General features: G+C 42.8%; 1 protein-coding gene across 1 annotated transcript in view; it reads right to left on the bottom strand.

Annotated features, from left to right (window-relative positions):
* The window catches only part of LOC126481079 (atrial natriuretic peptide receptor 1-like), a 1,220,509-nt gene that overhangs the window by 415,863 nt on the left and 776,815 nt on the right, over positions 1 to 27,831 (bottom strand). Inside the window, exon 7 of the mRNA XM_050104566.1 lies at positions 20,151 to 20,232. Within this exon, the coding sequence (XP_049960523.1) occupies positions 20,151 to 20,232 (82 nt within the window). The remainder of the gene's footprint in view (positions 1 to 20,150; positions 20,233 to 27,831) is intronic.

Raw genomic sequence — 27,831 nt, 5'->3', positions numbered from 1 at the left:
GGGAAAGACTTGGAGAGTGGAACAGTTTGCGCGTGGTAGCGGGAGATGGCTCTCAGCACTATGGGACTTTACATCTATGGTCATCAGTCCCCTAGAACTTAGAACTACTTAAACCTAACTAACCTAAGGACAGCACACAACACCCAGTCATCACGAGGCAGAGAAAATCCCTGACCCCGCCGGGAATCGAACCCGGGAACCCGGGCGTGGGAAGCGAGAACGCTACCGCACGGCCACGAGCTGCGGACTAGTGGGAGATGAAAATATTTCGTAGCGCCCACTTGTGCACATATTAGACTTCCGTGGCTTCTGCAGTGAAGACGTGCTTTGCGTTTAGAAGTGAATATCTCGCGAGCCGTGTTGTTGCTCATAGCGGATTACGTGAAGTAGGAATGTATTATTTCCCTGTTATTTCATTTAATTGCTGGACTGTCTACACCAGTAAGTGTTTTACAGTAATAAAGGGCATTCTGAAAGGTACTTCTGCTATCGTACTCATCATTTAAAGTCGTTAAAGTAGTACTTGCAGAATTTATTTAATTGCAGTCTTTCATTTATAAATGTCTATGTTTCTTTCAAAATTCGCAACTGGCGAGTGATAGGAACCTTCGACCATTCGATTCATGTGTATATTCATATTGCATACTGTAGACTTAGCAGTATTTGGCATGTAATGCGGCAACTACGCATCACAGCCCCTAGACAACGAAACCAGCCAAAACTTTCAATATTTCAGCTCTGAGTACGTAGTTGAGGGCCACCACACCATCATTTCATCTTATTTAAAAGTCCGCAATCCGCCTCTTCCAGTGCCACATCAAGTTCACCTGTGTTTTCGAATTTCATTATGGTCATCTTCAAACCATTTACTGAGATCGAGCCACTCCTCAAACTTCTCAGGGCAACATTCTCTCAATGCAGCACGGCAACTGCTGCCGTGCACGTAAAAAAGATTCACTAACAGCACACGGTCTCTCTTCTCGGTAATCATACCGTTTACTCCACGCTTTGGTTTCTCAGTTGACAGCGTGGATGTCATGCCGTCATACAAACAATGTACAGCTCCAAATTTGTACCAGGCGGCCTCAATTGGAACTATATTTTTTTTAGAATGAGATTTTCACTCTGCAGCGGAGTGTGCGCTGATATGATACTTCCTGGCAGATTAAAACTGTGTGCCCGACCGAGACTCGAACTCGGGACCTTTGCCTTTCGCGGGGAAGTGCTCTACCATCTGAGCTACCGAAGCACGACTCACGCCCGGTACTCACAGCTTTACTTCTGCCAGTATCTCGTCTCCTACCTTCCAAACTTTACAGAAGCTCTCCTGCGAACCTTGCAGAACTAGCACTCCTGAAAGAAAGGATATTGCGGAGACATGGCTTAGCCACAGCCTGGGGGAGGTTTCCAGAATGAGATTTTCACTCTGCAGCGGAGTGTGCGCTGATGTGAAACTTCCTGGCAGATTAAAACTGTGTGCCGACCGAGACTCGAACTCGGGACCTTTGCCTTCCGCGGGCAAGTGCTCTACCATCTGAGCTACCGAAGCACGACTCACGCCCGGTACACACAGCTTTACTTCCTTTCTTTCAGGAGTGCTAGTTCTGCAAGTTCGCAGGAGAGCTTCTGTAAAGTTTGGAAGGTAGGAGACGAGATACTGGCAGAAGTAAAGCTGTGAGCACCGGGCGTGAGTCGTGCTTCGGTAGCTCAGATGGTAGAGCACTTGCCCGCGAAAGGCAAAGGTCCCGAGTTCGAGTCTCGGTCGGGCACACAGTTTTAATCTGCCAGGAAAGTTTATATTTTTTTGCATAAATCGGTCCCGCAGTAAAGCAGTAGAATATCTACCATACGATAATTATAGCCCACACTGGACACCAGTGGGTAGCTGTATTTTAATTACAACCACCCGGTATGTCTAGATACTCTGACGCCCACTTCTGCAACTAAGCCATGGCGGCATTTTGTTTCGTTTCATCTTATCATGTTAATCCATATTCACTCGCAACAAACTGTTTGACATTGAGTTAACAATCAGACGTTACGCTCAGCCATGCATCCAAGTTTCACAATCTTGCTGGAAGGGGGGACGCAAAGATATTTCATCTTCACTTGCTAAATGAACAAAATACGGTACTTACGCGCTGCGTCCAGTACGCAATAATGAGTAGAACTACGACTTTCTTCTCTCTCTCTCTCTCTCTCTCTCTCTCTCTCTCTCTCTCTCTGTGTGTGTGTGTGTGTGTGTGTGTGTGTGTGTGTGTGTGTGTCTATCTCTTCTTCGTCCATCAACCTTAAAAAATTTTTGTCATTATTTTTACGTAAATTAGATGTGCATATACCATTTTGGAGTGTAAATTCGCAAAAATACAGTCTGTCAATTTATCTACTTTCAATTGACGACAAGGGGACCCATTACACTGGCAATCTACAAAAAAAAGTTCAATTAAAACGTTGTTATTTAAATTGTCAGTCTACGTAAACTGATTCACAGACGTCGCACAGTGTTTGTGCTGACAGTTCCTTTAATTGTAGAGAGCAATATGGCAATCGTTTTGCACCATCTGCCTCCTTTCAGTGTGTATGACATTTTTCTGTACGGTAACCAGCTAAATAGCTTTATCATTTGTTTGAAACGTTCATTTAACTTACGCGACCATTAATTTAGTCAAATGCTGCGAATTGTGAGCGATTTTAATTAGTATCTGTTCTCTTCAAATCATTGCGGTTCACTGCATCAGAGAAAAATGCTTGTACACACCAAAATCAATAAATGGAATTTTAATGCTCCACATTACAGTATTTCACATTTCAGCGGACCATTAAAACTGTGTTCCGGATAGGGCTGCAAACTTAAATCCTAAATTTTGAAGCGAATGTATTTGGTACCATCGAACCAGCCACCTATTACGAATCACTTACAGCTTTCATTTTTACTCATCGTACGTGTAAGAAACGTACCAACATGCCGCTACTATTCAGTCCTGAACACGCAGGTGGCTGCTGGTGTAGGAATAACGTCACCAAGTTGGCAGGCTTTTACGAGATTTTCATTCCTCGAAGACATCACACATTAGGCAATACCCCCAACAAAGTTCAGCACGTAACTGAACTCAGGCTGAGAAAGAAATATGGTTCCTCGATTTAAAATGATGAACGATAAATAACACTTAGGTAACGCCCAAAAAATGAAGTTCATTAATTTCCGTACATTCTTTCATTATGAGTTAGTGAGACGATTGGTACTGTCTATTTCTAACTGAAAGTCGACAACGGGGAGCAAAAAAAAAAAAGAAAATTCTTTAACCCAGGAATTAACATGCCGATTTTTGAAATACGGAACATTATTGGTAATAGAATTTATTACCGATCCAAAGTGTTGTCCAATATGAGTGGACAGAAAGCAAAATAAATAAACAGAAAAGTACGGAGTGTTTTGTTAAACTAACTAGAGTTTTCAAATCGAAGTTTCAAATGAGTCTGAAACCGTCATTTCATTATGTCTGTATTTTCAGTTTCTAGTTACTATGCTACTGCTGTGACAGTTACAGCTTTTGTTCTCCATCTCATATGAATTAATTTTTTAGAACCAATATTGTTTCTTGGATGTTCCAAGTCTCTCCTTGACCTTAAGGAGTGAAAACTGTCCCATTGTTTCTTTGATGTGTGATTTGCAATGATAACAGAAGTCGACAGATCTGGATATTCTACGACTGTTTGCAGTCAAATTGCCTACATCCCTCCTCTAGAAAATGAGAGCAGTTAGGACCACATGATCATCAGAACCTTTCTCTCCATATTCGCTGATTATCTTCTTACATGGCACTCCATTAAAATGTTTGAAATGTGGACAGTGAATTATGAAGATGATTTTAACTGGGCGTACTACGTTTCTTCTTAGTAGTAAGAAAAATGCTGTACAATTGCCTTGCAATGCTCCTAATCTCCTAATCAGTCTGCCTAGTCTCGAGATGGTGGCGATTCCACCATATTTAGATACGTGAATTCCTCTGACCTCATCTACTCAATTACATTGCTCATGCCATAAGAAGTACGTCGCTGCGCCATAGCGCGTCACGATATCCAGCATACTCATACCGAGGATCACCATTTAAGTCGGCAACAAATGTGGTGCACAAGGCAGTGGTAAATCTCAGTAAGAGGCTCCGCTGTTTATCTCAGGGCATCGTACTGTAGCGCTAACGATGGAGGATATGCATACAGACGTTGATAGCGGAGAGCGCACAGTAGGCTTGAATAGTCGTACATGAGCCCCAAATGTGTAACAGGCAGAGATCAGACTGACAACATCGTCAACAATTCTGACAGTTTTTAATTTGCCACAGATATGCAGAAAACACGAAGTAACACGCAGAGACATGAGCAAAGTAATATACGGAATCGTGTAGCGTGTTTCACGTCGATCAAAGGCCACAGAGGCTGACCAAACATTCATGTCATAGAAACTTCCTGGCAGATTAAAACCGTGTGCCGGACCGAGACTCGAACTCGGAACCTACGTCTTTCGCTGGCAAGTGTTCTACCAGCTGATCTACCCAAGCAGGACTCACGACCTGTCCTCACAGCTTTACATCCGCCAGTACCTCGTCACCTACCTTCCAAACCTTACGGAAGCTGTCCGCAGCTCGCGGTCGTGCGGTAGCGTTCTCGCTTCCCGCGCCCGGGTTTCCGGGTTCGATTCCCGGCGGGGTCAGAGTTTTTCTCTGCCTCGTGATGACTCGGTGTTGTGTGATGTCCTTAGGTTAGTTAGGTTTAAGTAGTTGTAAGTTCTAGCGGACTGATGACCACCGATGTTAAGTCCCATAGTGCTCAGAGCCATTTTCTTACGGAAGCTCTTCCGCAAACCAGGAGTGCTAGTCTAGCAAGGTTCGCAGGAGATCTTCTGTGAAGTTTGGAAGGTGGGGGATGAGGTGATGGTGGATGTAAGGCCGTGAGGACAGTCAGGAGTCGTGCTTGGATAACCCAGTTGGTAGAGCACTTGCCCGCGAGAGACAGAGGTCCAGAGTTCGAGTCTCGGTCAAGCACACAGCTCTAATATGCCAGGAAGTTTCATATCAGCACACACCCCGCTACTAGGGAAAATCCATTCTGGAAATTCATGTCAAAGTTTTGTAGATATCCAGAAACAAAAAACTGCTTGTGAAAATCTTGTATACTGGGCCCTCTGCAGCTTCTTTGAATTTATTTACCACCCAATCATCCTCGAACACACTCTTCACGGAACAAATATGTTTGAAGTACAGCTCGTGATGTACATCAAAATGTCCGTTATCAAGTAATTACTTAGAAATAATCCTTCTAATTGACAGTACACACGTTCCGCAAGTGACATGAAATTATTAAACTTACATTAAATAAGCATTTGTGTTCTTAGACATGTTATTATTCCCTCGTGTCTATTATTTGATAAAAACCAAAAGGCAAATTAAGACCATTGACGAAATAAAACGACATGTCTATTATTGCATGTACTGTGTTGCCATTTAGGTGATGCCAACAACAAATGTGCAAGCCTCGAACAGTTTTTTAGCATTACGTGTCCACAAAATAACCTGTATGATGCCATCTTCACAAGCTGCGACGTGGTAGCCAATCAAACAGCGATCCAGAAAGTGTAGAATAAATTTCTTTATTTCCGTCTATAATCACAAGATTTTTGGGTCTTCAGACTGCCGATTTCGGGCAACAATAACCATCTTCAAATCTGCAGCAAAATACAGATACAACTAGTTGATTGTCTACAGCTTAAAACAATAAAATAGGCCATAATGAAAAGTGTCGGTGACATACATGTGAATATTATGTTCTTTAAATATGACGAGGCATGCCTGTTTTAAAAACATGTTCAAATATAATAGGCGATAGAGGCATCGTCAAAAGACGAATTCAAAATTAACTCAGCATCGTCACACATAACTCAAATATCGTATATACCAGAGTCATTCAGAGAACAGCGCTATCTACATGTACAGACAGTATCATCGGTGTCAGTACATCCCATCCCTCACGATATAAAAAAGATTTCTTCACCTCAATGATTCACCGGCTCCTTCGTCTACAAAATATGTAAAGAACTCAATATATTAAAGCAAATTGCAATAGATAATGATTATTCTGCAGATGATATCACGCGCCCTTACAATGCGCTAAGATACATATAATAAATAGCAGGAAAACGCACTCACCCAGAAAACAGAACCGATAATGAACAAATGAAAACAATTCCAGTGAAATTTCAAAAAACGGCTCTGAGCACTATGGGACTTAACTTCTGAGGTCATCAGTCCCCTAGAACTTAGAACTACTTAAACCTAACTAACCTAAGGACATCACACACATCCATGCCCGAGGCAGGATTCGAACCTGCGACCGTAGCGGTCGCGCGATTCCGGACTGAAGCGCCTAGAGCCGCTCGGCCAAGTGAAATTTCACTGTACAGTGTCCTAGTAAATAGAGAAATGTTTCAGCAAATCTAAAGTTGCATGTGGCTTTCAAGTTATCAGTGCCCTAAAACTGCGAGTAAAGCATAAACTGAAAAGGGCATATGACAAATTTGATGGCTGTGGAGTATACAGCAAAGATTTTAATAGCTACAATAAATATATCGGCCAGACCGGCAGCTATTTTAAAGGAGGTTTAAGGAGCATTCACAGCCGTGTAACAAAACTTCTCTGGGATTGCATTTATCAGAAACTGGTCATTCTATCGGACGCATTGAGAATAACACGATTATTCTCCACTGGGAGCAAAACGGCCTTGCTCTCAACTTGTCAGAACAGCTTGAAGTTTATAAAGTGAAGAAGTAAGAGCGAAGAAAACTGGTCAAAAGGCAGAGCTATTTTTATCCCAATGTCTACAGACCTTTGTTTGACAATGTTCTACTTTAATTCCTGAACGCCTCTCTTATATAAATCTTGCCATTGTCTTTACCCACTATACACTGCTTTACATATTTACTTCTTACGTTGGACGCATTACTCTCCTGCTTTCTAGTCCTTTCTCTGCTTATATAATATATTTCATTCAGTAGATAATCTTGTTGATTGACTGGTACGATGTTCAATGATTTTTTGTTGGAACTGCGTGTCGCAGGGTACGAAGGGGTCTTCTCGGGTTTATGTTCCTCTGACCACTTCTCACCTTCGTGGCATTCTGTCGGTCATGCCAACAGAGAGCGCCGATTACTTGATACGTTCTGTTTTAATTCATTTGGCTTCTTTCCACATTTCTTTTATTATTTTTATGCTATTCTGTGAACTACCTAAGCCCTTCCTTACGTATATCGTTACACTTTTATCTAAAATTCTTCACAAGAGTTTATCAGAATTATTGCCAATCAACTATTTCCTTTGAAACATTTAACTTTACTCATATTTTAATTTATTGCATTTTATTACTGTAATGATTTACACTCCTGGTAAGCTTACTGCAGACTTTACAGACTGTTTTTCTTTTCATTGCATATAGCACAATTATATGACTGAAAACTATATCCAAACCTACGGTAGAGACATCTACCGTAGGCGAGCTCCCTACAGAAACATTTTGTAGCTGCTGTATAGCAGCTTAGACCTGTAGCGTGGTTGACAAAATGACTTTTAGTACAACCGGTATTTCATTTATGTGTGACGATGCTGAGATCATTTTGTGTTTATCTTTTGATGACGCCACTATGGCTCCTGGGAGCAAAGAGAAGCTTTACTTAGCAAACATGAAATAAAAACTGCGAAAAAATTTCATAAACTGAAGAAAAGAGTATGAAGTTGGAAGACAGTTTGTAAGGAGGACAAAGCACAAATATAGTAGTCGAAACAAAGACAGTTCATTAGCTAATATAAGAGCAAAATATGGTCTACTTTCAGCAGCATTTACTGTAAAGATTCTTCCTAGTAGACGCACGGGGAAAAGTATAGTTCAAATGGCTCTGAGCACTATGGGACTTAACATCTGAGGTCATCAGTCCCCTAGAACTTAGAACTACTTAAACCTAACTAACCTAAGGACATTACACACATCGATGCCCGAGGCGGGATTCAAACCTGCAACCGTAGCGATCGCGCGGTTCCAGACTGAAGCGCCTAGAACCGCTCGGCCACACATGTAGTTCCAGATATCGATGCGAGGTTTTCGGCAATTGAAAGTTTGCTGAAGGCCACGTAATTTATTTCGTGTGTATAATCCTCTTACCTCTCGTATCAACCGAGATATTGCAGAAAGTAGGTTTCTTTAATGGAATGAAATGCTTTTCTTTAATTACGTTAAAATGATCTTGGAAAGACGAGTACAAGAATATAACGTCTGTCGATCTTGGCGTTGAAACGTTTAGCATAAAAGGCGATCGGCCTGGGGTATTGTAGGGTAAACACCACCAGTCTACATCACGGACTTGAAACTATCCATGAGAATTAAAGCTGCTTATTGCTTTGATTTTCTTCAGTCCTTATGGAGGACGCGAGCTTCGGTGTTTCAACACTTGTATCACAAGTAGTCACACATTTTACTTACGGTACATCTTTATGCGACTTTGGAAGGTATGCTGTGGAAGTGTGTAGTCTGTTGTTTAAAACATGTCTATGCATCGCAAAGAAGTATGTCAGAATCCGGCACAGGTCTAACACTCGCAGAAAGAAACCCCTTGTTTAAGAATAATTGCCCAGAAAATAACGCACTGCAATTTTTCCTTCATCAATTTTTTATTGAACATAGTAAAAATTACGCAGACGAAAGAATGGTGTTTTATCAACACACCCTATTTTTCCACGTAATCTCTGTCCCATTCCATGGTCTTCCTCCCGGGCGAAACAAGGACATGTATGCCCTGTCGGTACGAATCCTTGTGCTGCCGGCGGAGCCAGCACTTCACTATGTGAATAACCTCCTCATTGTCCTCAAGCCCAAACAAGTGGAAGGCCGAGGGAACTAGGTCAGGGCTTTCAGGTTTGACATCCGTGGATGGTCTCCCTGACCGCTGCACGTCGTAGAGGTGCACCGAACCGACTTCTGATGTCCTCACCCTCCGTATCCAGCGACTAACTGTACTTCTGTCGGCACCAGATGCTCCATAGACTTTGCACAAGCGTTTGTGAATATTCCCGACAGCTTCTTCCTCTGAAGTGAGAAATTCAATGACGGCACGTTGCTTTTAACGTACATCACCTACAGACGCCATTTTGAAACCGTTCTGCAGCAACGCTATCTGTCGAAAGTGACGGAAACTTGGCGCGCTCACTCAGGAGGCTTCAGCTAATACATACATAACGTTTCGCATTCGTAGCATTGATTTCGGCTGAGAAAAAAAAAATGTGTTGCATTACTTTCTGGGCAACCCTCGTAAATAGTCACCATTCCTATCACATTTTGCTTCGCACTAGGTAACAAGATTACATTCAGCCAACGACCGATGTTTTGCAGTGTTTGCTTGCATCTTGGTGTAATAACTCAATTACCAGACAGGTGAGTTGATACAGTTGTTAAGACTTTGGACTGGCAAGGATCGGAGTCTAAATCCACGTCCAACAATTGTGATTTATTCATTCCATGCTTTCCTTAAATTACTTCAGCAAAATGTCACGATGGGCACTTCAACAGTTCTATGGCCGATGCAGCCTATTAAATTTCTTTATTGTCTTGTTTAGTAGCGCGTAAAAATCTTCTATCATCACGTTTGTGGTGCCGTTCGCTACAGTTACAATACCAGGTGTGTCTGTTGATAGTTCCAAGATCTGTAGCAGACGTTCCTGGTACCTCCCCCAAGGCAGCCACACAGCAACCGCGGCAGCCAACCGATGGCTGCTACACCAACACGCCCTCCGTAGCAGGTAAAGGCAATGTCGTCCTCCTAGTGTATAGGAGGCCACGACAGGCTACCATCACTCCATTCTGCATCGTGGTCCTCGCCTGTCAATACACACCTCCGTTTCGTCAGTGACCACAGTGTTAAAGATTCGGCTACGAGCCAGCATTCTCGGAACTGCACTTTGGATGTGACTACATTGTATTGGGCAACACAATGAGTTAAGTAAACGAATTTTACATAACTGTTGTTGTGGCATTTATCTCTGCTTTCTGCCGTAAGAACCAATGCATAACTACAGAATACAAGAACCTCATGACTTGCTCTTTCGATGGTCTCTGGTAGTTAATGCAAAAGTGACGTTTCTGAGATAATTACGGAATTTGTTGTCAGGGAACGTCTCTATTGGTCTCTAAACACTGAGGTTGACTTTTTTCCTTCTTATGAAGGGGAAAGTGAAGATATTTCCCCTTAATGGATAGAGATTGTGTGTTTCGCCCTCAGTGACTGCCCTGTCTTTCTACCATACTCCAGTAGCTCGCTGAGGAAATAAACTGTTTTCCTTAAAGAAAAAGAAGTGTATAACAAATATATGAGCGACTGGGAAATCCATCTTGCGTGCACGTTTTTGGAAGAATAAGTGTATGAAGGAAGACTGGATTTGATTTTCCGTCGGCGAGGAGATCGTTAGAGAAGATGCGTATTCTCGGACTGGAAGAAGATGGGCAAAGAAATAGGGTTTTGCACTTACCTTAAATTGTCTAGTGATACCATATGAAAATTGAATCTGGAATACATTTGATCCCGAAAGCTAGAGCAGAACGTTGATTACGGACCACGGCATGGATGATGTGCCGAAAGTAGAACAATGTTGTGTGCGAAACAAATGTCACTTTTACGAACCTCCTACAACAACAGTTGACGACTACATCACACATGGAAGATCATTAAAATTAATTGACTTTTTATCAAACATCTTCCTTGTAGACGTATAATTAGAAGTACAGCAATCCTACAACCACTCTGATTTCAGTTATCGGACTAACTGATGTTACACGGGTGTAAAGAGATGCAAACCACATTGTAGCCTAAAATGTATGTGAAATTTCAGTCTCCTACTCTAAACGTTACTGTGAAAAAGTAAATTTTTCGTAACAACCATCGTAAGCAATTCAGTTAAAAAGAATTGCAACAGCAAAAATAAAGTAGGTTCTAGGAACAAAAATTTCAGTTTAGTAACTGAACTGCAGTTCTATGTTTCCAAGGGTATGAAAGGGAGACAGTTACTGAAAAGGTAGTAAGACAGGCCCATACTGTATCGACCATTTTGCTCGATCAGTACAGTGATCAAGCAGTAAATGGAACTACGAAAAAATTTTGAAAGTGAATCGTGCTTTTTGGAGAAGTGATAAAAACTTTAATGTATGCCAATGTCATTATAAATGACTCAGAGACAGAAAAGGAGTTGGGCGGCTTGAAAGGAGGCCATAAGGTGAACATCAAACAAGGGTAATGCAGTGTTATCGAACTACGAAGTGAGACGCTAAAAATAAGGGACAACGTTTCGTATTTGGGTAGCAGAGTAACTGACGACGGTAGAATTAGACATGGTCTAACATTAGGACTAATAATGGCAAGGAAAGATACCCGAGAAAGAAAGTGCTGATATCAAATATAAATTTATGTCTTAGGATTGCTCCTCACAAAGTACTCGTTTGAGTGTTGCATTATAAGGAAGTGACTCGTGGAACACACATAGTACAGTCCAGAATAGAGTGATAGTTCTCGAAACGAAGTGCCGCAGTAGAAGCTGAAAATCGGCTGGGTAGATCGACCAGCTAATGAAGAAGCATTGAGTCGAGTTGGGGACAAAAGATGTTGATTTCATAACTTCAAATAAACGAACGGTTCGGTTGACAGGACACTACCAAAAGCATCAACGAAATTTAATTTAATTTGGTATCGAAGGGGAGTGTGTGGGAAGAGGGTAGTGAGGGAACGCATGACACAGACGACTACAGAGTGCTACATCACATAATTATTTCGCTTGATGACCCCAACAACAACAATAAATTATACTAACAACTAGTCCATGTCCTTTATCATCTTATATTTTAATTATGTGAAACACAGTGACGGAAGACGTATAACTGCAGCTGATAACACGATACGATACGAGAGCAATAAGTTACCTACTACGACGTTCAATTTCTTACATGAAAATTCTACGTTAAGTTACAGACTGCATTACTTCCACATCATTTCACAATTCATAAGCGGAGATTTCGGGAAGTTCTTGATCAAATACCCTGAAAATACGTGACTTACATATTCAACATAATCTGTACGCGAAACTCTGAAAATGCAGCCTTGCTGTGGAAGAATTCAGAATCCAGTAAATTAGAAGTGAATTTCATGTGATGAGGGAAGGACACAACCACGACCAGAAGGCGACTCGCGGCGGAGTCGAACTTTGCGCGTTCTCTCTTTGGGAACTTTTTTCCTGCTCTGGTATGAATATTTCATGAGTCCTTCATCAATTGGTGGAAGGCAGCAAAAGGTCGGCTCCGGCGATGGGGCTGCGTGGCTGCCGCTGTTTCACAGCACCGGCACGCGCTATCCCTGCTGGTGTACATTAGATTGACCGCAACTGGGTCTCAGCCTGCAGGAGAAGAGCGGGGACAGCCGTAGAGAGCGAGGGAAACGTAGTAACGCGCCGAGCAGCACACAGTTTGTATGCGCGGAAAACGTCTTTACCAGTAAAACGAAAATAGTTCCAATTTCATTTTCAAATGTTAAGTGCTTCAAGACCTTTTACAGCTCCAGCTTAAGAAGACAATTAATGACATACCTCCTGAAACAACAACAATAATGACTACCATTGACCCACTACGCAACCGCAACTCCAATGCGTCCTTCTTTCCCTAGAAATCTTCCTCATTTCCCAGTAGTCTTAGATGGCGCATTCTCCTTATCATCCTTTCCTCAGAACTCGCTATACCAGAAAACATCTACTTTGTGCACGTAAATTCTTTTTATACGTACCACTATCTTTATTGTCATCATTGTCATTATTTCTTTTTCTTCTGTAGTGATCAATCCAAGGATTGGTTTGCAACAGTTAGAATGGCAGCTTGTCTCCATTCTGTGCGTCTTTCAGCTCTTCTCCACATTTCTTTATAGGTGTCACATCCCACATCTTTCACGATTTGATCCGTGTACCTCAGTCGTGGTCTTCGTCTTGGTCTTTTGCCCTCGACATATCCCTCTATGATTGTGTTCAGGAGTCCTTTATGTCCTAATAGATGGCCTGTAAATTCCACTCTTCTTTTAACAATGAAACTCCAGAAGCTTCTCTTCTCACCTGCTCTTTCCAAAACCACTTCTTTTCTGACCTTGTCGATACATTTTATTGTGAGCATGCGTCTATAGCACCACATTTCAAAAGAATTTAGCTTCTGGTCTTCCTCTGTCCCGAGAGTCCATGTTTCACACCCATAGCATGCCACACTCCACAAATATGATTTCCAAACTCTTTTCCTGATTTCAAGGCTGATGCTCTTAGATGTTAAGATGTTTTTCTTCTTGTTAAAGGCAGCCTTTGCTTGAGCAATTCTACTTCTCACTTCTGCCTTGCTCCTTCCATCCCTGGTAATATTACTGCCCAGATAAGTAAATTTATCAACTTGTTCAAGCAGTTCATTGCCTACATGAACTTGGACTTTCACTTCATCTATTTTGTCGCATGCCATTACTTTCGTTTTTGCTTTATTAATTCTCATATTACATTCTTCCCCCATAACTTTATCCATTCTATTCAGTAGGGCTACAAGATCTTCTTCACTTTTATTATTATTATTATTATTATTATTACACCGAAGACCCAAACAATCTGGTACACCTGCCTAATATCGTGTAGAGCCCTCGCTAGCACGCAGAAGTGCCGCAACATGACGTGGCATGGACTCGACTAATGACTGAACTAGAGCTGCAGAGAACTGACAGCATGAATCCTGCAGCGCTCTCTTAAATCCGGAAGAGTACGAGAGGATAATGATCTCTTCTGAACAGCACGTTGCAAAGCATCCCAGATATGCTCAATAAAATTCATGTCTGAGGAGTTTGGTGACCAGCGGATTTGTTTTAAACTCAGAATAGTGTTCCTGGAGCCACTCTATAGCAATTCTGGACGTGTGGGGTGTCGCATTGTCCTGCTGGAATTTCCCAAGTCCGTCGGAATGCACAATGGACAAAAATGCATGCAGATGGGCAGGCAGGATGCTTACGTTACCTGTTAGAGTAGTATCTATACGTATTAGTAGTCCCATATCACTCCAACTGCACACGCCCCACACCACTGCAGAGCCTCTACCAGCTTGAACGGTCATGCAGGCACCATGGATTTATGAGACTGTCTCCATACCCGTACATGTCCTTCCGTTCGATACAATTTGAAACGAGACACGGCCAGGCGAGGCGTAAAGCTTTGTGTTGTGCTGCCATCAAGGGTACACGAGTGGGCCATCGGCTCCGAATACCCATATCGATTATGTTTCGTTCAATGGTTCGCACGCTGACACTTGTTGATGGCCCAGTACTGAAATCTGCAACAATTTGCGGAATGGTTGCACTTCTGTCACGCTGAACGATTCTCTCAAACCGTCGTTGGTCCCGTTCTTGCACCATCTTTTTCCAGCCGCAGCGATGTCGGAGATTATATACCTTATATAGGAGTTGGCGACCGCAGTGATGTATTCTGCCTGTTTACATATCTCTCTATTTGAATACGCGTGCCTGTACCAGTTTCATTGGCGCTTCGGTGTAGTTTAATGCCTAAAACTATACAACTCGCATTCACCTTTAACAAACTGATGTTTTATCGGATTCGTGATATTCACAGTTCTCTCGTGAAATGGTCGTACGGGAAAATCCCCACTTCATCGCTACCTTGGAAATGCTGTGTCCCATTGCTCTTGCGCCAACTGTGACACCACGTTCAAACTCACTTAGGCCGCGCGGAGTGACCAAGATAATGTTACTTATAATCCGTCTGGTTGCAATTTTTTTTTTATTCATATGACCGGTTTCGGTTCATTCGGAACCACCCTCAGGTCTGTAACAATAATGATACCAATTTACTATTTCACGGAAGCAAATCTTTTTCATCCTATCCAGTCCACATCAAATGTACCAGAACGTACCTGATATTTCAGTTACAGGAGTAACCCGTCCAAATCGAGCAACTTTCACATGCTGCGTTACATAAAATTGGTTGGCAGAGTGCACGTCACTTATATTAATTATAACACTATTACCGACAGGTGGCGTCTGGTACACTTGTTACATTCCATTTCCACATACTGTATTCAGTAGATTTTTTTTATTAAAAAATACTTAATTAAAATACGGAGATGTCAAGGTTAGATTTCTGACTTATCAGAATTGAAAAAACAGTAGAATTATCATTTTTATGCGATCTAAAAAACATAGGGCGATTTGCCCGCATCTCGTCGTCGGGCGGTAGCGTTCTCGCTTCCCACGCCCGGGTTCCCGGGTTCGATTCCGGCGGGGTCAGGGATTTTCTCTGCCTCGTGATGGCTGGGTGTTGTGTGCTGTCCTTAGGTTAGTTAGGTTTAAGTAGTTCTAAGTTCTAGGGGACTGATGACCATAGATGTTAAGTCCCATAGTGCTCAGAGCCATTTGAACCATTTGAACCATAGGGCGATTTCTATATCTATGGTGCTGGTGGGGACTTGTTTTCCTCTACGGTCTGCTTCCGTGGTTCCCGCCATTTCGGTGTTGTGCCGCGATCCGCTCAGTCGTCTGACGTCCATCGCCGCGGGCAAGAGGGCTCCGTCAACGACGCCAGGCGCTGCACGCGTCTTCCGGCTTCTCCACCGCGCACCATCTCTCATCCCTCGGCCTGGATTTCCACACGCAACAGTTGTCATCTTAGTAGGTCGTCATAAATGCTAAAATAGGCGTTATGATTGAACTCGCTTTGCTCGTTGAGGATTAAATCCGGATCTTTATTTTTGTGGGTGTATATTTCAATTTCTTCGAAAATGTTAAGAAACCGTCCCTTATGAGCTCTATGCAGGATGTCTAAATTGTGTTCAATGTTCGTGACTGAGTGCTTTAACGCAGCCATATGCGCCCCAAAAGCTGTTTTGTTTTCAGAGCAGGTGTGCTCCCTGAATCTGGTTTCAAAGTTCCTACCAGTCTGCCCTATATATCGTTTTTCAGCAGTCATTACATTTGATCTTATATACACCTGAATCCTGAAATTTATTCCTACTACTACATATTCTATGCCGGAGCTTCAATTTTAACGTGTTATTTGTTCGGAACCCTATTTTAACGTCGGATTTACGAATGCATCTTCAATTTCATTTGTAATTCTTCCATTGTAAGTGAAAGCCACATATTTTTTCTTGTTGTTCCTCTTAACTGCGACTTGACTTCTTTCTACTTGTTTCATTTGCCTCTTCAATATCTTCTTATAAATATTCATCACCTGCTTACACGTATATCCAGTATGTCTTTAATTTGCTCGGCAAATTGGTAGCTGTTCCTAATGTTGAAAGTCCGACGATATGTATATGCCGCCTTCAATCTGTTATTTAGCTATTTATTTAATTTATAACTTGGGCTACTGGTATTATTAACGATTGGGCGAATCGATTTTTCAACTTTATGGAGCTTTATTTGTGAGCGTAATTCGGGGATTCGCGGGTTCATTACTTTCAGTTTACAATGGAAGTATTACAGATAAAATTGAAAGTTGCTTTCGTAAATCCGACGTTAAAATACGGTTCCGAACAAATAACACGTTAAAATTGAAGTTCCGGCATAGAATATGTAGTAGTAGGAATAAATTTCAGGATTCGGGTGTATATAAGATCAAATGTAATGACTGCTGTAAACAATATATAGGGCAGACTGGTAGGAACTTTGAAACCAGATTCAGGGAGCACACCTGCTCTGAAAACAAAACAGCTTTTGGGGCGCATATGGCTGCGTCAAAGCACTCAGTCACGAACATTGAACACAATTTAGACATCCTGCATAGAGCTCATAAGGGACGGTTTCTTAACATTTTGGAAGAAATTGAAATATACACCCACAAAAATAAAGATCCGGATTTAATCCTCAACGAGCAAAGCGAGTTCAATCATAACGCCTATTTTAGCATTAAGATGACAACTGTTGCGTGTGGAGATCCAGGCCGAGGGATGAGAGATGGTGCGTGACGGGGAAGCCGGAAGACGCGTGCAGCGCCTGGCGTCGTTGACGGGGCCCTCCTGCGCGGCCCTCTTGCCCGCGGCGATGGACATCAGACGACTGAGCGGACCGCGGCACAACACCGAAATGGCGGAAACCGCGGATCACACCGTAGAGGAAAACAAGCCCTCACCAGCACCATAGATATAGAAATCGCCCTATGTTTTTTAGATCGCATAATAATGATAATTCTACTGTTTTTCAATTCTGATAAGTACAGATTTTAACCTTGACATCTCCGTATTTTAATTAAGTATTTTTAATAAAAAAGCTACTCAATATAGTATGTGCAAATGGAATGTAACAAATGTACCAGACGCCACCTGTCGGTAATAGTATTTGTATGGAGTGTAGCCATGTATGGAAGTGAAACATGGACGATAAATACTTTGGACAAGAAGAGAATAGATGCCTTTGAAATGTGGTGCTACAGAAGAATTCAGAAGATTAGATGGGTAGATCACATAACTAATGAGGAAGTATTGAATAGGATTGGGGAGAAGAGAAGTTTGTGGCACAACTTGACTAGAAGAAAGGATCGGTTGGTAGGACATGTGTTGAGGCATCAAGGGATCACCAATTTAATATTGGAGGGCATCGTGGAGGGTAAAAATCGTAGAGGGAGACCAAGAGATGAATAAACTAAGCAGATACAGAAGGATGTAGGTTGCAGTAGGTACTTGGAGATGAAGAAGCTTGCACAGGATAGAGTAGCATGGAGAGCTGCATCAAACCAGTCTCAGGACTGAAGACCACAACAACAACAATAATTAATATAAATGACGTGCACTGTGCCAACCAATTTTATGTGACGCAGCATGTGAATTTTGCTCGATTTCGACGGGTTACTCCTGTAACTGAAATATCAGGTACGTTCTGGTACATTTGATGTTGATTAGATAGGATGAAAAAGATTTGCTTCCGTGAAATAGTAAATTGGTATCACTATTGTTACATGTCTGAAGATGGTTCTGAATGAACCGAAACCGGTCATATTAACAAAAAATTTGCGATCAAGACGGATTATAAGTAACATTATAAAATCACTGATTGCTGTTATCCCATCAGACATTATGTTTGTTTTTGCAAAGAGTGACCAAGAGGTTAGAGGCGCTATGGTACGGATCGCGCGGCCCGTCCCCCCGGAGGTTCGAGTCCATCCTCGGGCATGGGTGTTTGTGTTCTTCTCAGCATAAGTTAGTTTAAATTAGTTTAAGTAGTGTGCAAGTCTAGGGACCGACGACCTCAGCAGTTGGGTCCCTTAGGAATTCACACACATTTGAACGGGGAACTCTCTTAAAGCTTGATAACCTGCCTTTGTAGCAGCAGTTCCGATCTAACAACTGCGCCCGACACTAGTTGTCTTACACTGCTGGACATTAAAATTGCTACACCACGAAGATGACGTGCTACAGACGGGAAATTTAACCGACAGAAGAAGATGGTGTGATATGCAAATGATTAGCTTTTCAGAGCAGTCACACAAGGTTGCCACCCGGAGTGGCCGAGCGGTTCTAGGCTCTTCAGTCTGGAACCGCGCAACCGCTATGGTCGCAGGTTCGAATCCTGCCTCTGGCATGGATGTGTGTGATGTCTAGGGGACTGAGGACCTCAGCTGTTAAGTCCCATGGTGCTCAGAGCCATTTCAACCATTTGACAGGCATCTTATCCGCATGGCTGCAACGGATCGTGCAGCCACGTCTCGATACCTGAGTCAACAGATGGGGACTTCTGGCAGACAAGAACCATCTGCACGAACAGTTCGACGACGTATGCAGCAGCATTGACTATCAACTCGAAGACCATGGCTGCGGATACCCTTGACGCTGCATCACAGACAGGAGCGCCTGCGATGGTGTACTCAACGACGAACCAGGGTGCAAGAATGGCGAAACGTCATTTTTCCGGATGAATCCAGGTTCTGTTGACAGCACCATGATGGTCGCATCTGTGTTTGGCGACATCGCGGTGAACGCACATTGGAAGCGTCTATTCGTCATCGCCGTATTGGCGCATCACCCGGCGTTATGGTATGGGGTGCCATTGGTTACACGTCTCGGTCACCTCTTGTTTGCACTGACGGCACTTTGAACAGTGGACGTTACATTTCAAATGTGTTACGACCCGTCTCTCTACCCTTCATTCGATCCCTGCGAAACCCTACATTTCAGCAGGATAATGCACGACTGCATGTTGCAGGTCCCGTACGGGCCTTTCTGGATACAGAAAATGTTCGACTGCTGCCCTAGTCAGCACATTCTACAGATCTCTCACCAACTGAAATCGTCTGGTCAATGGTGGCCGAGCAACTGTCTCGTCACAATACGGCAGTCACTTCTCTTGATGAACTGTGGTATCGTGTTGAAGCTGCATGGGCAGCTGTACCTGTACACCCCATCCAAGCTCTGTTTGACTCAATGCCCAGGCGTATCAAGGATGTTAGTACCGCCGTAGGTGGTTGTTGTGGGTACTGATTTCTCAGGATCTGTGCACCCAAATTGCGTGAAAATGTTCTAGTATATTTTTCCAATGAATGCCCATCTATCATCTGCATTTCTTCTTGGTGTAGCAATTTTAATGGCCAGTAGTGTATATACGTTTTGCCGGCCGCAGCGCCGTATTCTGCCGGCTTATTGCTCTGACGTATTTCAATACGCATGCCTGTACTAGTTTCTCTGGCGCTTCAGTGTAATATCCCGTTAGAATCAACGCTTTCTGCGATGCATACAGACAACGTAAAACATTAAAGAGGAAGGAAGATTCATTTCTCAAATGGTGTTGGCGTTGTAGACCGGTCGGTAGTTCAGGGTGAGGGAAGTCGAGAGATGCAGCTACGATTATATCTTGACACTTTCCATACGGTTTTCTGGAACTATTGAACGTCCCGATAGGATTGACCGGAACAAAACGCCTCACACTAAAACAAGTAAATTGTTGCGCCACGCCGCTCGGTTCGCCACACGGGGACCAAATACGAGTCTTCTGCGTATGCAGTCCAATGAAATGGTACGTAGTAGTAGTGCGGGCAGCAGCTGCGCGCGGCGCTGGGGCTCACCTGTAGATGACGACGGATGCGATGGCCAGCACGACGACCACGGAGCTGAGGACGATACTCAGCACCGCGTAGTCCGGGAACGCTGAAACACAGTGGAATGACGTCACTACCTGAGACTCGGTCCACGTTGACAAACGTGTTTATACAGCACATTGTTTCTCAAGAACCAGTTCCAAGTAACGTGTTCTACAGCAACTAAGAGCTTCATGTGTATCTACACCTACCTCACCTCTACGCCTCCATCTAAATCTACACTCTGAAAAACCACTGACAAGTGCATGGCGGAGTGCACTTCCCAACGTATAACTTCTTAGGTTGTATAAGAACATAGGCTTCCGCGGCCGGTGTCATAGTGATTAAAATTCTTCTGGGTATTTCTAAATGGCTCAAATGGCTCTGAGCACTATGCGACTTAACTTCTGAGGTCATCAGTCGCCTAGAACTTACAACTAATTAAACCTAACTAACCTAAGGACATCACACACATTCATGCCCGAGGCAGGATTCGAACCTGCGAGCGTAGCGGTCACTCAGTTCTAGACTGCAGCGCCTAGAACCGCTCGGCCACTCCGGCCGGCGCGTCATTTCTAAAAACTAACACCAATAATCAACTAAAACCGACGTTTCGGCCGAATTGCAACGGCCCTGCCTCAGCGCACGACTGGTTTTGCTTGTGGGTAGGTGCTTCTCTTTATTACAGACTATCGATGCCGACGTCACTGTTGTAAAACTTTAAATTGGCCCTCTAATATGATTGGCTAGTCATGACGTAAGGGGAGATGGAAGTAAAGAGGCTATTCGTGGATGTCCATGTCGTCAACGAGTGGTAGCTGTCCGCCAATCAGCGATCGGCTTCTGGTCGGCAAGTTTCTCTCCTGGTGTGCGCGGGAGTGGACTGACAGTTGCTCTACAGCTGTTTGTGCAGATACGCCCGTGTCCTGTGTAGCTTCTGCCCCGCGACCGCTCGCGGCCCGTTGGACTGGGATGGCCGGCAGCCAGGACGCCGGGAGTTTGTAGCCATCTTCTCTGTTGATGTTGTCAGGCTGCATAATAACTTCGATCGCTTCCCGTATTTTGCGTTCTCGCATCCACGATTCTTTCGCCAGTACTCGGGCTTCCTGGAACCTGATAGGTTGTCCACAGTCACGGTGGTGTTCCACTATCGCCGATTTATTTTGTTGTTATAATCGTACATAGCGTTCGTGTTCTGCTACTCGTAAGCTGACAGGTCTCCCTGTTTCTCCTATGTACGCAGCACCGCACTCATACCGTAGTTCGTAAACACCTGCAGGGTTAAGATTGTTGACTGCATCCTTGGTGGAACCTATCATTTCGTCCGTTTGAGACCTCGTCGGTGTTTTCTTCCCCGTGCATTCGCATGTGGTACAGTGGAAGAATGCCCGCTTCGAAGCCCCAGTGCGTCCCATAATTCTTCTAATTTCATCACCGTGGCCCGAAAACCAGGTTTTCCTGGGAGCTGGAATTTTGCGCCGCTTAGTACGCGATGCGCCGGGCGTGGTGCATCGATCATCAACAGAGGTAAAATACAGCGGGCAGCGGAAATAATGGATCACTTTTCCGTACCTCGTAATTGCCTCCCATTGTAATTTGCAATTTGGCTAAAAAGTATCTACAAGCCTCCTCTGTAATGGAGCAAAAACGTGGTGCCCTGCGACGTCACCTTCTGGCTCAGCGACGCTTCAAATAGCGAGGTGTCGCCACACGCGGAGAGAAAGCCAAAGTTCGGTAGTTTATGTGAGGTGTAAGGTGGGTTAATGACGTCACATGGCACCAAATTTCACTTCAATTCTGTCCAGCGGCACCGTGGCCGCGTCACACCATGACAAGGTTGTCACAGCCTCTCTCACCCACATTTCACTCTTCCACCCATCGACTAAAGCACGCGGTTTTCGTACGAGTGACAGAGGGAAACGTTTCAAGCACGTCATCGCTCATAGCGGACACGAAAGGGCTTCAGGGGGCGGCATAAAGGGCATCAGTGGAATCCCCCTTTCTCCGGGACATTGATTCCCACACATTTCGAGGTTAAAAACGACAGTTCGCAGTGCGATGACCAACAGGGAAATGTTCTAGACAACCTTCGTCATTTCTGATACCATCGGAAGTTTCAAGGGCACTGTGGGGCAGCATCCCCATTCAATATGATCGCACCTCTCCATAGCGCAGCGCAGCTGCAATATTTGCTCTCTTGTACCAGATGGAAACACTAGAATCCGTTAAACCACGCAATGAAATCTGAACGTGATCCAAAGCAGCAAGAGGTATTTATACTTCTTCAACCCTACTTTTTTCCTCCATTCTCAGGCGTGATCACGCGGTAGTGCAACATAAAAACGAGCGTGAGTAAAGCAGCAGAGGTTCCTTCTAAACCCTCCCAGTTCGGCAAAATCCTCGGTGCCAGGTCCCCGCAATTTGGTGACTTTACCGGATTGAATCATCTATGAATGGATTCTTCTGAATGTGGCGTCCCTGAAGAAACTTATAGACACTCTATCGACGCTCATCTGCATTGGAGGTGATGTTATTCGTTATGAGCATGATGTCTGCCTCCGAGGACGAATATTTTGTCTCGTGAGCTTCTGATAATCCAACCTGGCAAACAGTGTACACTACATGAAGCTCTTAGATTGTTTGTGATTACTATGTACAGCTCTCTCTGCATAAACATCAACATTCACGTGTTTAGAGTAAGAAAGAAGTTACGCCTACGAATATGAACATTCAATAAGCGTCTCGGTGCGAGATTGACTGTCGCCAGATCTTAACTGACGCATCTGCCGAAACTCTGTTTCACATTTTACTCACGTAACATCTCTGGGACGTGGGGTCTAAAGTGGGTGAAATTCACCTTCCGTACACAACGCTCAATTTTCGTAAAAAGAGATCTGCACCATTCTGCGAGGCAGGCAAATTTACGACCGGACTGCGGAAATTAAAATGCAAATTGCCATTTGAGTGTTCCCGGTACTGTCTCGTAGTTCTTTTTCCTTTGTTATTTCGTTTTCATTGCGCACAGCCTTGCTCAGAATATGGTAAGCACTTTCCATTTCGCTTTTATCTCTAGATGAATGCTGGTTTTCCCTTTTCTCATCTCGTGTAGTTTTCTTGCGCCTACTCCGCGTAGTTATTAAACATGTAATTTCAGAGTATTTTTCTACGCTAAAAATGATTCTTTACCAAAGAAATAGTTTATGACTTATTAAACAATGGTAAAAGTCAAAATTTGCGGTTTTTGTCTTTTTGCCAGGTTTCGAAAATTCATTTCGAATATCATATCTATTAAATATACGACGATAAGTGTCTCATCCGTTTTGGGATTAGAAGGTCTTTTGAGATTAAAAGCAAACATTTCATACCATTGGGACACATAGTCAAAGCACCAGCGCATTAAAGATGTATTAAAAACGATTCCTTTTAGTACAATTTGTCAGAATAGTACACGTTACCACGCGTTTATTTTGGTATCAAAATAAGTTTGGAAATGTAAATCCTTGCAAAGAGTTGCTCAGCAAATTCCAGTCTCTGTTTTCCCTGATTATGAAGAATTGAAAATTTCGCCTTATAAAATGGTGGATAGTATGGAAGAAACAAATGAAAACTAAAAATTCCAACATCGCTGATAGAGCCAAGATCGTATACCCTATGTAATAGCTTACTGTTTTAGAAATTCTGTGATCGGTTTTCTATTTCGAATTGGGAATATAATATTAACCTCTCACCAACATTAGAAACTGTTTGTATTTTACAAGATGTCTTTTTATGGAGCTTTGTACGAAATAGGTTTATGATTACGTAATGATAGTTCTGACAGTTCTCTTTCAAGTGGTCTCAATGATGGAAAAGGAAGTCATTGAAACAAGTTCTATTTAAAAGCAAACTTCCATACCGACTAAAGAAGATGGGGGTTGAAATCTTGACCTTCGATTTTAGCGGATAATACTGTAAGCAGCTGAGTCATTCGTCATTCTCGGTCGAACTCGATACCCGGTTATTAGGTATTTGTGTCACCAAATGAAATTTTATTACTAATCGTAAGATTATTTTTTTTTTCCTAAACTTTCATTCATTTGTCCATAATTTCACGCTAAGATAGTGCGTCGGCTCATTATTTGTATTGCACTATATGTATACTAATTTTTGCATTGTGCCATTTCACACAAACATGGTGAGAAAAATGATACACCAAGTAGGTGTAGATAAAGAAGAGTGAGATTTTTAATTTTCTGTTCTATATAAATGCTTTTCCAGTTTAACTTTATTTTAGTGTCCTTAATGATTCAAATTAGGCTTAGTCTAAAAATAGTGCATATCAATATCAGGTACTTAAACAAACCATTGAGGCCAGTGTTGAACAAGTTCTATCGACACCTGAGAAATTCACTGTTTGCATAAACAAGTATCACGTAAATAAGTACGTTGATTACTGAATGGATCCAATGTCATTAGGATACGCATCCATATCAAATTACTCTGCCATTTTTAACTGCATCATACATTAAAATTACTTCTTGTTTTGAATCAGCTTCCATGTCACTTAGTTCATTTTCGTCACAGATTGGTCAATTCCACCTGTAATGCAGGTGTAGACGAAGGATATTTATGTTCTCTGTTATAATTTGCACGTTTTATCTCAGTATGACCTGCTTCTTTTGTTACTTTTCGATTTTCGTATTTTCTTTGATCTGCCGCTTATCTTCTTTATTTTTCATGTGAAACCCATACCCCACCGCCCGTCTTCATGTATTGCTTAGCTATAAAAATTTTAGATTGTTATTTTTCACTGCTTGTGTACCTACATCACTTACCATCTCCGCAATCATACAGTTATCCTAATCTCTGTATGCAGAAGTATGTAGACAGTATTTCTACTTCACATACATCTAAAGACAGCGATTTATTGGCATAACACTTAGAAAAAGTAAGAGGTTTACTAAGGAGATTGGTTACACTACGCTTATCCGTCCACTTTTCGAGAATTAACGCGCCTTCTGTGATCCATATCAAATAGGATTGATGAACGACGTCGAAAAACTTCAATGAAGGGCATCTGGTTTTGTATTATCGTGAAACAGGGAAGAGAGTGCGACGGTGTGATACACGAATTGAGGCGGCAGTCATTAAAACAAAGGCCTTTTTCGCTGCGAGAAGGTCCTGCCGCAATCACCAACTTTCTCGTCAGATTGTAAAAATATTTTTTTGGCACCCACCTACATAGAAAGAAATGATCATCGTAATAAATTAAGAGAATCAGAGCTCGCACGGGAAGATTTAAGTGATCATTTTTTAATCCCATAGAGAACGTCTGCGACGCACTAGCGAGACAGGTTACATCACGTCAGTATCCACCAAACACTCTCCAAGACCTGTGAGCAGCTCTGCGGTAGAATGGGCGTTATTTCCTCAACATGAGATTGATGACATCATTCATAGCATGACATGTCGTCCTCGGGCCTGTATTGTTGCCAGAGGTAGTCACACCCCATACTTTGCACATTAAACAGTTGTTGAAATGTATGTGCAAATCAATTAAGTTCGAGAAAGCGAAGAACATTTTTATCTATCGTTACGGATGTAGCGGCTGTTTATGTTCTCTATACTTTACATTGCTTTTACTTTACTACCACCTGTTTATACTGCTTCGTGCCAAAATAAACGCAAACTTACAAAATTTCCATTTGTTACTTTAATTTTTGACACCAGTGTAGGTCGCCGCCTGACCATTGCGCAGCCAGCGCGTTCTCCGGGCTCACATAGGACGCGCTTCGCATCGCATCACTCGGAGTTCACGCACTGCTCAGTTTAGACCCCGGGCTTATGTTGACTGTGCCTAACAGTACAGTTCACATCGGCAAGCCGTCGACGAATACCTCACCACAGCGTCCACGGACTTCAGCCATCCCCATGCTACTGCCTCGCTGGACCTCGTGTCAAATCGTCCTCGACCCACCACATCGCTAGACTCTGTCTCCAATCGGTCCGCGAGCAGCATGCCGCTCACCGCCGATCACGGCCTCACTGACTTCACTAGTGCAAGAACATTCCAAAGCACCATCAGTGATCGGCTTTCTGCCCGAACCAAACAGTGCGACCTCACGTCCAAGAAATTGTGTTATTGGATTCTTTTCATTGTACTTAATAAACATTCAGTTGTTCTTGCTACCTTGGCACTTCAGTCTGTAACTTGTTGCTCCCTTCAGTTACGAAAACTACACTTCTCTTATTTCGCAGCCAGCTCAAGAAGCTAAAAGCGGTTTTCGGCATATGACAGCACAAAGATGGTGACATGATCTAGTTTTATGCTTAATTCACTAAACTATTGTATAGATTGAAATACTTAGTCAAGCACTGTTTTTTATATAGGAGTGTAACTTTTTAACAACATTCGAAACGTTAAGAAACGACAGGTATATTTACATAACGCTTGTTAATACAACACTGAAACTTTTCGCAAAAATACCAGAGATATGTTGTATTGCCGCGTCAGTTCAGGGTAAAATCTCGAGATTTCAACGGCCACCATCACCTTCGTCAGGAGCAACTGACTGTCAAAATCGCCGCTGTGGTGGCCTTGTACAGCACGAAGATGGCTTCTGATTGGTCTATAGTTACGTTATGCTGTCACAAATGATGTCAACGTCTGCCACCGCTCCCGCCGTAGCGTAAACATTGCGACGAATATCTGTGGCTCTTCTCTGCATCGAGAGTTCCCTTTTATGCACCGCTAAGATTATATCCGCCGTCATTGTTGAAGATTTTCTCACAGTTTCTTTTTTCTGAAGCCCCTTTAATTATAGTGTCCCAGTGTGTGCTAAACTTGACAGGAAAGGCGGACCAAATCTATCACTGCTGTGTGAACACTGACAAGTGGGGTTCTCATACGAGGCTCCGTCGGTGTATGAAGCCCTCTCAATGGATATTTGCTTCCACAGAAGCTGTTCACTTAAATATGAGTATGTACATACTTTTAAAATAGTTTTTCTATGCCTCTTCTGATACGATAGAAGTTGGCATACAGTTTTATTTACCAAAAATTGTATTTAATCCAGTGTCTATGTCTTCTAAAGTAGGGAAGAAATTGGCATATAGTTTCATTTTAAAATAAAATTGTAGTTTACCCTGTGTCTATTTCGTGTAAAATAGGGCCAACGGGGAATACGTTTCATTTTAGAAGAGTAGACCCATCTTCATGTTCCAGATAATGCCGAAACAGGTGTAAATGGGCTGCTTCTGTGTTGGCGGCGCTGTGTAGCGCTTTGCATTGGATCTCTGACTCCGCTTTCATTGTAAGAGACTCTGTGGCTGGTTGGAATCGCTGTTGAAAGTTAATCGCCAGTACTGTTGGGCAGTTGGAACTTAGTCCCCAGCAGTGATCGAAGTACTGTTGGGCAGTTGGAGGTTAACAGCCAGCAGTGATGGATGTTAGATGTGAGAAGTTAGCATTGACGGAGGGTAGAGGTCTGAAGTGTTGGCATAGGCTAACTATCTGTACATGTTCGACTTGGAGATTGAATATTATTCATGATTGTATGCCTTTGTACTAGACGTCAATGACGATTTACATTCGTGTTTGAACTGGATGTGGCATTATTAAGGTAAAAAAAAATACATTGTTTGGTTTGCAACAAAATCTTTCCTTTGCTAACCACATGCCTATTAGTAG

Source organism: Schistocerca serialis, chromosome 5 (genome assembly GCF_023864345.2).
Source record: "Schistocerca serialis cubense isolate TAMUIC-IGC-003099 chromosome 5, iqSchSeri2.2, whole genome shotgun sequence".
Classification (NCBI taxonomy): Eukaryota; Metazoa; Arthropoda; class Insecta; order Orthoptera; family Acrididae; genus Schistocerca; species Schistocerca serialis.
The sequence above is the reverse complement of the archived record's forward strand: the minus strand, read 5'-3'. Positions and strand labels throughout refer to the sequence as shown.